This window comes from Sander vitreus, chromosome 17, assembly GCF_031162955.1.
Source record: "Sander vitreus isolate 19-12246 chromosome 17, sanVit1, whole genome shotgun sequence".
Classification (NCBI taxonomy): Eukaryota; Metazoa; Chordata; class Actinopteri; order Perciformes; family Percidae; genus Sander; species Sander vitreus.
Genome location: NC_135871.1, coordinates 29,676,181 through 29,688,923, shown reverse-complemented (window position 1 = coordinate 29,688,923; position 12,743 = coordinate 29,676,181). Strand labels below are relative to the sequence as shown.

At 41.3% G+C, this 12,743-nt stretch overlaps 1 protein-coding gene across 2 annotated transcripts in view; it reads right to left on the bottom strand.

Annotated features, from left to right (window-relative positions):
* Positions 1-6,602: 6,602 nt before the first annotated feature.
* Positions 6,603-12,743, bottom strand: part of hectd2 (HECT domain containing 2) — a 71,797-nt gene continuing 65,656 nt past the window's right edge. For both annotated transcript variants that reach the window (XM_078273035.1, XM_078273036.1), the window contains exons 21-22: positions 12,388-12,531; positions 6,603-11,284 (exon numbers count right to left, since the gene is read on the bottom strand). In XM_078273035.1, the coding sequence (XP_078129161.1) occupies positions 11,164-11,284; positions 12,388-12,531 (265 nt within the window). In that variant the 3' untranslated portion in view covers positions 6,603-11,163. The remainder of the gene's footprint in view (positions 11,285-12,387; positions 12,532-12,743) is intronic.

Genomic DNA, 12,743 nt, shown 5'->3' with positions numbered 1-12,743 from the left:
TAATTAGTATGTATTCCACAGTTTTTGCTGTATGCACCACATTGACTGCTGCTGTTTAAGGCTATGTTCCGACTGCAGGCATCCGCTCATATCTGATTTTTTCATGACAGTGTAAACAGTCCAAGTCACATGGCATCTGATCTTTTCCAGTTCTGATTTGGGCCACTTTCATATGTGGTCCAAATCCATTACAGGTTGGATATTCGACCCGAGTCTGGACAGTCAGATCGGAATTCATGCGACTTTAATGTCACTCTGAAGTGACCATCATCACAATTCTGTGCCGAGAACAGCACGTCCCCAGGAACAGCACGTCCCCAGGAACAGCGCCAGGCTTTGATGCAAATATGGGCATAGCAGCCAATGGCATAGCAACATTTCTCCCATAGACTTTACATGGCGAAAGACATGTCTATATATCAGCGAATGCATGTTTTTGAGGTAGATCAACTTACTTACTAAGTCCGAACACTTACATTAGTCCTCATTTAAATCATTATGTTTTAAAAGTTGTAACATGCAATAATAGCCGAATCCAGAGTTATTTAACTAGGCATAATGAACGCACTTAATGAACAAGAGCAGACCCATGGGACTGAGCCGCCTTTCACTGCAGGCTCATAAGGCGGTTCTCCCGAGTTCCTGTAGCTGTAATAATGGATATATGGCTGTAATTGATCATTTGTATCATCTTATAGACCCTTTGCAAACACGTGACCACGACCACGTGGCGACGCCGTGACGGGACGGCGGAAGCTCAGGCTAAACAGTAGTAGACTAGCGGGAAAGTTTCATAGTTTCAGTTTGAAATACATAACACTAAATAAACTGTATTTATGGCTTTATGGCTTCTTCTATTGAACAACAAGTTGTCGTGCCGTTATCGGTCGAGGTAGGGCATCTGGTAGGTGCTCACAAAGAGCGGTATTTGGAGAAATTGGAGATAGCAGGATTGGATACCGACCCTTAATTCTTCCTTCCTCCATTTTCACGGACCTCATTAAATCACAGAGTCTGCCCGACTTCAGTCCACACGATCTGTACCACTATGTGGTAAACGGGATATCTCCATATACTGGTGCTGATCTCAAAGCTTTTAAAAGTCTGGATGCTTACCAGTTCGTTGCAGCTGACTGGGTTACAGGTACGCGATGCTACGCTAACGGCGGCGGGGGAGGTACCTCATAATGGCAAAGATAAGACATCAATCTAGGGTTTATTTTGTATTAACATCTATTCTTTACTTAAGTAAAGATTTATATAACACGTAGCCCATGTTTTTAAAGGACATGGTCGGTCGTGGCTACCCGCAATTTTGGAATGGATGCCTAAACACATCCCAACTCTGGGAAGTGCAGTCATTAATTACCTATCACACGTTAATCCATGCAGTAAATCACGGAGTGTATATGATCAGTAGTAGCCACACATAATTGTAACATCTAGCCATCTTCTTATCTGTGATTATATTCGCTGTGTAGCCTATATTTAGATTTGACCGGTGGATATTACGACGGGATGGGCAGCAGCTAGCGAGCAGTCCAAAGCTAGCTGCAGTTAGCTAGCTCGTCAGCTAGCCGGGGTAGGAGCTCCGCAGACCCGCAATTAACTTGTTTTTTTGGCCTTTTTGAAACTAGATTCCATGCCATGTCATCTTTAATTTAACCAATATTTTTTGTATGTGTGTTAAGTTAAACAATCAAGGGAACAGCTTTCTTTTTTGGATATGTAGCTAGGTCAGTGAATAACCGATATTAGTTATGTGGGTCATCATTGGGTTGGACCTGTTAGCAGGACAGCTGGTTAGCACGGCAGCTAGCTAGTTTAGGATCATTTTATTTATCACTCATTTAAAACAGAAAGGCAATACATACACATGCTTGTGTTGGTGAGGATTACTCTGCAGATTGTGAATGTGAGAACACGAACGAAAATGTATGAGTTTAGCTTGCTGTCTGTCTACAGCATAGCTCTTACGCCGTCCGTCATGGCGTTCATAATTTGCGCGAGTGGAGCGTGACGTCACGTGCAAAGGGTCTATAATACATCCGAGAGTCCTATGCTGTAAAGCCTGTAACATGGATGTAAGGTTTTTAATGTCCTGTTCCCAAACTGCCGTCTATTGGCTAGTAGCTAGCGTTAGCTAGTAGCACGACATAATTACTCTCTGTTCTCTTAATACATCCATGGGTTTATTTTGATAAGCATTTAAACAGGGTGTTGCATGTGACACGTGACATTGTATTACTCATTTTGCGCATGCAGGTCACCAGTACTTAAGTCTGATGCGGGCCACATTTAAAAAACATAATGTGAACAGTCAGTAAAAAAAAATAATCAGAGTTGAGCATCTGAACGTAGCCTTAGAGTGCTGTGGACCGCGTAAGAAGGAGGTTGCGCTGGATGTTTGGGCCTTTAAAAAGCTTTCTATCCGGAGAGCAGAGTTAACATCCCGGGGAATAACAAAGGACTTTCACACTGAAAACGCTAATCGTTCCTCGGTAGTGTTTTAATCCAAACCACAATCTTTTTCTGCTCACTTTTTGTTGGATAAACTCAACTGTAATGCCAGCTGAAACAACTGACAGCTCGCGGTTCTCTGTACTCGTACAACCCCTTCGTAAGAATGCGTTGCCCTTGGGGACTGAGCGGATCCCAGTGTGTCACCGCTGCCCATGTTGACTCATGCTGACTAACTCATTGAAGACTAAAAAAGTGAGGAAAAAAAGTTAGCCTATTAATGTTTTTAACTGACAGTCACACTTCCAGTTAACAGTCCCTACACTGTCCTATCCTTTCTAGTCTCGCTTTGCCATTACTTCCTCCACACCGCTGCGAAGAAAGGTCTGGCTAGTCCACACAGCATCCCTACGTACTTCCGCTCAATTTTCATTTTCCTTCAGTATGTCGTCTGGGTTTGCGGTGTATTTTTGGGTTTTCTCCGGCCAAATCTTTACCGGTCCAATCAGCTAACAGAGGGCGTGGCTGAGAACCATGACGTTGAGGTCGGGCGCTAGTTTGAGTTGTAGTTCCGTAATGGCGGCGGAGAAAGATGCGAGCGAAGCCGTTCGTTCCGTTGTGGCAACGCTGCCAGAAGTTAAAGCCCGAGCAAGAACAATCTTTGTTGAGTTTTGTTGGTGGTCATGATGTTGTGGCCCTCCTCCCCACGGGGTTTGGGAAAAGTTTGATTTTCCAGCGAACGCTAGCGATGCTAAGCCGACGTCACAACCAAACGTTAGCGATTGGTTATGGCAGATCCAGAGTGGCTCTGGGCAGATCCAATAGTTTTAAACTTCAACAGAGCCTCTGGGAGGAACTTGTTTTGGTGGAACATATGTACATTCAAAAAGTTGATAGAGTCGTGGAACAGAAAACTGGACGGATAGTCTAGCTAGCTGTCTGATTTTACCCTGCAGAGATCTGAGGAGCAGTTAACCAGACTCCTCAGAAATCCACCGGAGTTTAGAATTAACAAACAAAGCAGAAGGTAACGGACATCCGGCTAAAAAGAATAAAATCCGGCGGAATTTCTGGCGGCAACGGCGCAATCATGGAAGTGGAACGTCATAGATATACACAATATCCTTTCTAATCAATATTAACTTGCAGCTTTATTATATTGTATGAAATTAGCTTTGAATCAAGTTATAGTGTAAGATTACAATTTATGTAAATATGACGTTGCTTTGTCATGGAGGTGAGAATTTCTGTCTGCCGTCCTCCGCAGGACAATACCGGACAGAGGACAGTCTGTCCCTGGACACATCCCAAAAACAAGAACAAAAAAAAAAAAAAGACTTTGACTTAAAAAATGAGTTTGTATTAACTGAAGTGTCAATAACAAACCGTTCCTCCGCTGACTACAGATCAATGTCAGGATGAACTTTATTTGACTTGAAGAGATTGTAAAGGCATCTGTGTTGAACCAACTGGATCAACACCAACAAAATAAAAAAAGGACCAGCTTAAGGTCAATGACCCAACACTTGGCACTACAGTGTGATTATTTTTGAAAATGAATAGGGTGAAATTTGCTTAGTCAGCCAGTCTGCTCTCCTATTAAAAAACATAATGGTGGACTGTCAGCGGGATACTGAGTTACAAAGTGCTGCTGGCCATGGCCTACATATTTCTGTTTGTAAAGAAAAGATAAGAATGCTCGTTACCAGCATTAAAGTAGGGCAACTCCCGGCCACAGAGAGACGGACAGGCAGCGAGAAAACACTGAGCATTAATTGGTTTTTACAGTGACGGAGAGAGAAACACAGAATATGAATGTGTGTGTGTATATAGTAAGTAAAATAAATTATAATCGTTTAATAGGGTTATTGGGGGACATATCCTTGGTCAACAGTCAAGGCAGTAATCTTAAGCGCAATTTACGGTTCTGCGGAGGCTCAACACTATGTAGCCTACATAAGTGTAATGTTACTCAAAGATATTCAGTTTACTGTCACAGAGAAGAGACTACAATATAAATCACATTTAACAAGCTGGAAACAGAATTGTTTAGTTTCTTCTCATAAAAAAGTGACTTTTTTTGCTATGGAATAAAAAAATGAAAAAAACGGAAGTATTCTCTGGACAATTATTTAATTAAAAGGTACTTTGCTCAGTTTAACTTAAACCCTGAGCAGTCCCTCAGTCCCTGCTGCTAAAAAAGCAGCCACACAGCATGATGCTGCTTTCACCATGCTTCACAGTTAGGATGGTATTGTGCAGGTGATGAGCAGTGCCTGGTTTCCTCCCAACATGGCGCTTAGAATTGAGGCCAAACACTTCAATCTTGGTTTCATCAGTCTTCTTACAGTCTCAGACTCCCTTAGGTGCTTTTTGCAAGCTCAAAGCAGGCAGTCATGCATAACTTAAGCCAAAAACTTCTTCCATGTAAAAATTATGGAGGGCACTGAGTTCTTAATCCTTCAATGTAGCAAACTCCCCCCAGATCTGTGCTTCGACACAATCCTGCCTCTGCGCTTTGCAGGCGGTTCCTTCCACCTCATGGTTTTTGGTCTGAGATGTCAGCTGTGAGACCTTATATAGACAGGTGTGTGTGCCTTTCCAAATCATGGCCAATCAGCGGAATTTAGCAAAGTGTAGAAAACTTCTCAAAGACGATCAAGAGAAATGGGAGGCACCTAAGCTGATCTCAAGTGTCTAAACAAAGAGCCTGAATGTCAAATTGATATTTCAGTTTTTTTGTATTAAATTTGAAAAACATTCTAATATCCTGTTCTTTCTTTGTCATTATGGGCTATTGAGTGTAGATTGATGAGAGAAAAATGTAAAACGTCAGTGTTTTTCCCTAGGTTCAATGCTTTAAGCCCAATTCATGGTCCTGCGTTAAATCGACGGCCTTGGTACTTACGTAGGTACGTACGTATGTATCTATAAAGCGTTATAACTTAAAAAACATAGTAGCACAAATGTGCTCCCCCCACAAGGGAGAATGAATGTGTGTGCATGAGCAGTGATTGACACGCAGTTAGTAACCCCCCCTGGCCCTGACTGGTGCATCTGAACAGGGAGCGGTGGACACTACAGGCTGTAGGTGGAGCCTGAGGAGCTGGATTGTTTTTTAAATGACCTGCTTCATGTAGTTCTACTGGAACATAGGGTCAGTTTCAGAAAATATGACAGAAAGTTAGTTTTATAAGGCTTACCTACTGCACCTTTTAATGGGGGGCTGGGTGACGTCACTTGCCAGAAAATGTAAAGTTTAATTACTTAAAACTGGTGCTGTCAGTTAAACGCGTTATTAACGGCGTTAACGCAAACCCATATTAACGGCGTACATTTTTTTATCCCAAGATTAACGTTCTTTTTGGCCTAGCAAACTTTGTAGTTTTTTTCACATGCTGTTGCAACAACTAACGTTAGAAAAACTACAACACCACACCGGATCTAGCTAGACCGGAAACAAAACAACAGGCAAGCCGCACACACTAACGTTACGTTTTGAGTGGAGACGCCAAAATGGATGCCAATAAGATTCTCAATGGAAAGTTTACTTTTACAAAAGTTGCCAAATGGTTCCATTGACAAGACCAAAGTGATCTGTGTGTTTAGTCGTTGTGAACTGAGCTATCATCGCAGCACGTCCAGTCTGAAATACCACTTGATGGCCAAGCACACAGCTGATGCCAATTCTCCCCCCCCCCCTCGTCAAAGCCAGGCGACAAAAGCACAAAGCAAGCCGATCCACTTTTCCACGTTGATAAGAGCATTAAAATGAGAAAAAAAAATAATTGGACAAAAATCTAGGGACATTTAGAATAGATAAAAATGTGCGATTAATTGCAATTAATTGCGAGTTAACTATGACATTAATGCGATTAATCGCGATTAAATATTTGAATCGTTTGACAGCACTACTTAAAACCCTTAACAGCACAAACGATAACTTTTACGGCACAAACCGGCACAAATGTAGCACAAACGAAAAGCAGTGTTTTTACTAATTTTTGGATGACATGGGGAGCCAGCTTCACGCAGGTTCTGAATACTTCCTGATTTGCTCTGTGCAGCTACCAGTATGAATGTTAAGATGTGAGATGTCTCTAACAAAAACAAGCACAGTACAGCAAATCTTTTTTTGCAGAGAGTGAGGACCCCTCGTCAGCTTTTACTGTAGATACAGTTAGCAGTACATACAGCACATTATATAAGACTTGGGCGGCAGAAAAGCACAGTACGTAACGGTAACTAACTAAGGACAGAGAGGCATTACAAAAGTGTTGTAACTCAGGTTAAAACCCAACACAAGTGTACACAACATTAGACAGATACTGATGAACCTGAAGGTTTATAATTGTTAAATAATAATACCAAAAAAACACATAAAAAATACATTACCTTTCACTACTTTTCAAACATCTGACAAGTGAAAATAATTACATCTCAACAAATCCTTAGAATCAGTTTGAACTATTTTCAAACAGATTTTTGACTAGGTCTTCATTCTGCCATCCCACTGTATAACCTGACACAGTTTGGTCCCATTTACAAACAACACACATCTCACAAAAACTACTTTTCTGACATCACGTTATCCCATTTGTCCAAGCATGAGTTCCTCCTACGTCATCTCCCATTTCAAAGCCATACAATGTGTCCTTTTCATATTCAGCACATGGATGCTGACTTTTTTCCCAGTCAGCAGTTTCTTTTTACGATAAGTCCGACTCGTGATGTGAATGTGGCGTGAAGTCCTTCTCAAACAGATGCTTGGAGAGGAGCTTTTCTGGCTTCTGCTGTTGCTGTTAACTGATAGAAAGGGTCCATTGTTGTATAAGGTGATTTTTCAGGCCCTATACGCTCAATGAGTGACCCAGAACAGAACTGATTGACTGTTGCTTGTTAAACCTATTGGTTTGTTGCCAGTTGGTCTTTAGAACTTATAACCCTAACCGGGAGAGACAACAAAGTTACATAAAGCTACCCCACAGGCCAATTTTGTAGTGTTACTCAAGATCGGTCTTGGTCTCAAGACCACTTTTTGAAGGTTTGGGTCTCGTCTCGGAATCGATCGCATTTTTTCTCTGTCTTGATTCGGTCTCAGGTAAAGAGGATTCAATTTTATTTCAAGATCGGTCAAGACCACAACTGCCTTTTGATTCTTTTACCGAGGCATTTCTCATGATACACTAATTAGATTTTTTGTGAGTGTTTTTTTATGGGAATGTGGATCTTTCAGACCAGTTTGAGGAGTGCCTATGGTTAGCATTTTTCCACATTTATCGTGTCATGCAGTGTGGGACTCGCACTCGCACTGGTCTCAACCCCTAAAAGTCTTGGTCTTGTCTCGGACTCGCTCCGCCTTGGTCTTGGTTTTGGTCTTGGCTCGGTCTAAACCCCACAAAGCTTCGGTCTTGTCTCGGTCTCGATACACTTTTGGTCTGGGGTGATGACTTGGTCTCGGTTTAGGTGGTCTTGACCACAACACTGCCAGAAGCAGAGCGAGCCACAATCACTGAAACATCCAGACTGTCTTCCCCAAAAAACTGCCAACATAGGTTGTTTGTTCAAGCAGCAATTATGACTTATATTTACGTTTATAATAGCAGCGTCTTGACAGGAGCAAAGCTGTAAGTAAGGTGAAGAAGTATTAAGGCCTTTACACACTGGGGATGTTTTTCGTGTGTAAATAATTTGCACGTCAATATATTTTTGAACTGTTGCTTTAGTCATGACTACTTTCACATAGAACACAAATATTACACGGCAATAACCCGCCGTAATTTTTTCAATACAAGGTTGATTGTTCTGAGCTTACGCACCGCGAATGAAGACATCATCCAATCACGTTGTGTTGTTTACTTATGAGGATCATAATACAACAATATGGAGTCCTCCACGTCAATTGTGTCTGCTAGCAAACAACAGAAAAATGCCTAAAAGCTGCTGTGTGGTGATATTCACTACCAACAATGTAAATCACTTAACTTAAGTTTTTATAAGCTGCTGACCCAAAATGCTGAGCTTTTATGAAGACAAAATACAGACGTGAGGAATCAGCAGAGAATGTGGGATCCTGACACTAAGCTAACGTTATGTCTGACGTTACGTTTACAGCAAGCATTTTGTTACCAAGTTGAATATCTAATCGTCAGTTTTAGCTAAACTATATGTCTTTAAACCTACATTGTGTAATTTTTTGAGTTGATTCTTAACAAAAACCCCTTTGTTCTTTTACAAATATGTGCTCATTCATGTGTAATTACTTCCACCATCTAATCAAAGTATTCTCTTACGCGTAGAATCTGCCATTTAAAATCATTCAGAATACATATGAGCGAGTCGCTTGAATTGCGGCAGCCATGTTGCGCCTCCATCTTTAAAATACATTAGCCAAAGAGGGACATACCTCCGCCTTTCGCGCTTTTACACTCAATGGCACCGTGACGAATGCCAGCTGGGAGATTACTCGCGACTGCCGGCAGATTTGAAAGCCTGTTGAAGATGGAGGATCACACCGATTCTCGAGGACATTTAACGGAGGCGCCAAGGAAGCGAAAAAAAAAGAATTAAAACCACAACGTGACAGGCAAAGCAACAAGACCAAAGTTAATATTGGAGTGGCTAAAACAGCTGCGTGTAAACGATGGAGAGACTAAGAGCTAATTTTGGGTTCGGCCACCGTAGGAGTTAAAACGCACTCGGAATGGGAAGGGCTAGAAAGTAATATTCAGTTGGCTGTCATAACAATTTCACCGCTAGATGGGAGAAATTTTTACACAATGTAGCTTTAAGTTGGGCTAACACACGTAACATCAGACAAAACGTTAGCTTAGCATCAGGATCCCACAGTCTCTCCATTCTCTCTGCTGATTGCCTCTCTGTCTTCATAAAAGCTCAGTTTTTAGGTTCGACAGCTTATAAAAAAAGTAATTGGTTCTTTACATTGTTGGTAGTGAATATCACCACACAGCAGCTTTTAAGCAATATTCTGTTGTTTGCTAGCAGACCGAAGTGACAAGGAGGATAGAGCCACGCAACACAAGTCAATGGAGAGCAGCAAGTTCTTTTCCCCTACGGTGGGGGCGGGATTTAAATGCACTCAGTCTCCATATTGTAGTATGATTTGGAGGGCTTGTTGGCAACATCGCAATACCCAAATAACTAGTCTGACTATTCACCTATATGTTAACAACAGAACAGGACATCCAGAAGCAGGTGGCTTCATATTCTGCACGACACTCAAACAGAACAAACAAAAAAACACTGAACTGTCAATCAACAGCTCTGATTCAACCGTACCGTGATATTACAACATTTCAAACAAAATAAACAAAAATTCTGCTGCAGCCTTTTTGTTCAGAGACAGGCAGCAATGTCAAAAAAAAAAAAAAAAAACTTTACAAGACTAAATCTAAATCTCATGACACATGATAGCATCCTTCTCACAGCGAAGCTTTACATCCTGACAGTGTGCTGCAAACAAAGCTAAATGATACAAAACATGCCAATGACTTCATGAAAATAGATTTCAAACGTCACCAAAGCAGTAAAGTCAAAATGAACACAATATTAAAACCATACATCTCCATTCTTTAGTGACCTCCGGAAATATATTCACATATTTGTACTGACACTGTTCTGTTTTTTATCTTTTTTTTTTTTTCATACTTTCTCTCTTTTTTTTCTGTACCTAACACACAAGACCTGCTCTCAGTTTATTCTTGACCATTAAATAGAGGCTCATTGAACAACATGTCCAAAAGTTAATGTCAATGATGGGCGAATACCAGCCACCCAGTAACAGCCCTTCTGCCAATTTTGATCAGTGGCCACTCATGGTATTGCAATGAAAAATAAAATCCCCCTGTGGCCCAAAAAGGCCGCTATTGTAAAAGAGACGTCTGTAAAACTGCTGCCAAGATACCTTGAACTACAAACAATGTCGGTCAGGACTCTGAATTTTTAATCCACGGACTTTCATATTTGAAAAACTTCCCTCGACCTGTAAAAACCTTAATGTAAAGTCTCTGGGCCCATATTCAGCAGGCCACATATCACGGAGGTTAACCCGGAAGCTTAGAAACTTTTTTTGGTGAATGCGCCACTGAACAACTCTCATAGGAATGAACAGGGCTCCGCCATGAACGCTGTATTTACGTCTTTAGTACATCCATGGCGAATACCTGGCAATCTGGTTAATAAATAGTCATATTGACAATAATAATTACCTGAGCAAAGCAGCAACCTATTATACGTTAACGTTTTTGGTGATACAAGGTTTCTGAGAATATTGGTTGGTATGATTTCAATGGTATGGGACCAGAAATATTTCAAAAACTTCATTTATGAAATTAATTTGAGCAGTAAAGTTTCTCGAAGGATGACACGATAAGTTAACTTCTATTAAGTGACATCCAAAATATAATGGTCTTCACCAGGGTTGTCTTGTAATAGAGTGAACACAGACAATGTGCAAATAAAAATATTCCTCTGTAGCTGCTGCGTGGGGGAAGCGATCATCTTATCTGCTGCAAATTTAAAAAGTTCGACAAATTGGAAAGCACTTATTGAAAAACTTGTTTCCTCCACAGTCTGATCCACGACCACATAATGTGCGCTGTGGCAGTCGTGACAGAGAGAGAGAGAGAGTGAGTGTGTGTGTGTGTGTATGTGTGTGTGTGTGTGTGTCTGTGTGCAGGCTGGTCACTCCAGGCCGAAGCCCTCAGCATTGGAGATGGCGATGGTGAGTTTGTGTTTGAGCTCCTTCCTGGTGCGATACATAGGGAGACAGATCTGATTAAAACAGGTGTGAGAGATCGGCAACCTACAGAGACACAAACAGAGAGAGGGGCGGGAATCATAACTTTGATATGTCTTTAAACATTTAGCTGTGAAAATTTTTGTTAACCACGTCTAATAAAAAACCCAACAAGTCCTCCAAACCATAAGACGATATACAGTGCTTAGCATAAGTAAATACACCCATGCTAGAGGTGACTAAAAAGAGGAATAAAAAATAGCCCCACATCATCACATACCCTTCACCATACCTAGAGACTGGCATGGTTTTATTTCAGTTAGCCTAATAGCTGGTTTGATTTGCATTGAGAGATGATCTTATGGAAAGTACCCCATGCCAATCTCTAGGTATGGTGAAGGGGATGTGATGATGTGGGGGTATTTTAATTCCAAAGACCAAGGGAACTTTATCAGGATCATAGTATCCTGGATCCATGAAATAACTGGCCTTTAAAAATAAAAATCTGCCTGCCTCTATGGGAATTTAACATAGGGGTGTACTGACTTATGCCCCCTGTTTTTTAAGGAAGAACATTTATTTATTTACGATACATTATTCATTCACAAAGACAATTGGTGTCCTTAAAGTTTGGATTTTCCTAATTCTTTTAATTAAGGCATTAAGATCAATTTCCAAAAGATGTTTTTTTATTCCTATTCACTTTTCACATGCTAAGCACTGTAAGTTGTTTATTCCTCGAGCTAATAAGTTCCACGAGAGCATTTTCTGTCCTCATATTTAAACCAGAGAACGGTCACGGTTTTAAATACGTCATAAACATTGTCAAACGGTCGTAGTTTGGTTAGGTTTAGGCACAAAAACTACTTAGTACTAGTTATCTGGGTACTTGGTCACTTTTCTCCCGTCATAACTACTTTGGGAGCGTTATTCGGGGGATTCACGATTGTGAAGCTTAGGGGCTTGGGAACGCATTATGTCAATGTGGGTCCTCACAAGGACATACAAACGTGTGTGTGTGTGTATGTCCATTCGCTGACCCAGATTCAGGGTCTTAGCTGTTAAAGTTAGCGTGTTATCTCCTGCAGACTTTGATTACAGTCAGTAATAGTCAGTCAGTGTTTATTCTTGCTTTTTCTTAAAGGCTGTCAGTTTTTTCTGGAACCTACCAGTCAGTTGGAACGTCGATCTTGGAGATTTTGAAGTTGAGGTCGGCCATTCCTCCGACGGGAACGCGGTCACTTCCTGTGGCGAAGTGGAGCAGCTTCTTCTGTAGCTCCAGAGGGAAGGCCAACACCACATCCCAGAAACACCTGGTGCAACACATAAACACACACATTTACTGAATATGCATCGCATTTGCTGCAAAAGAGGCCTCAGTGTGACCAGGATGAGAGCTCCAGGGAGTGATTGTGCACAGTAGGATTGGGCATCGAGAACCGATTCCTACTCGGAATCGTTCCAAAAATTACGATTCCATCGGAATCGTTTGGAGGATTTGGTTTCAAATCCGATCATCGGTTCC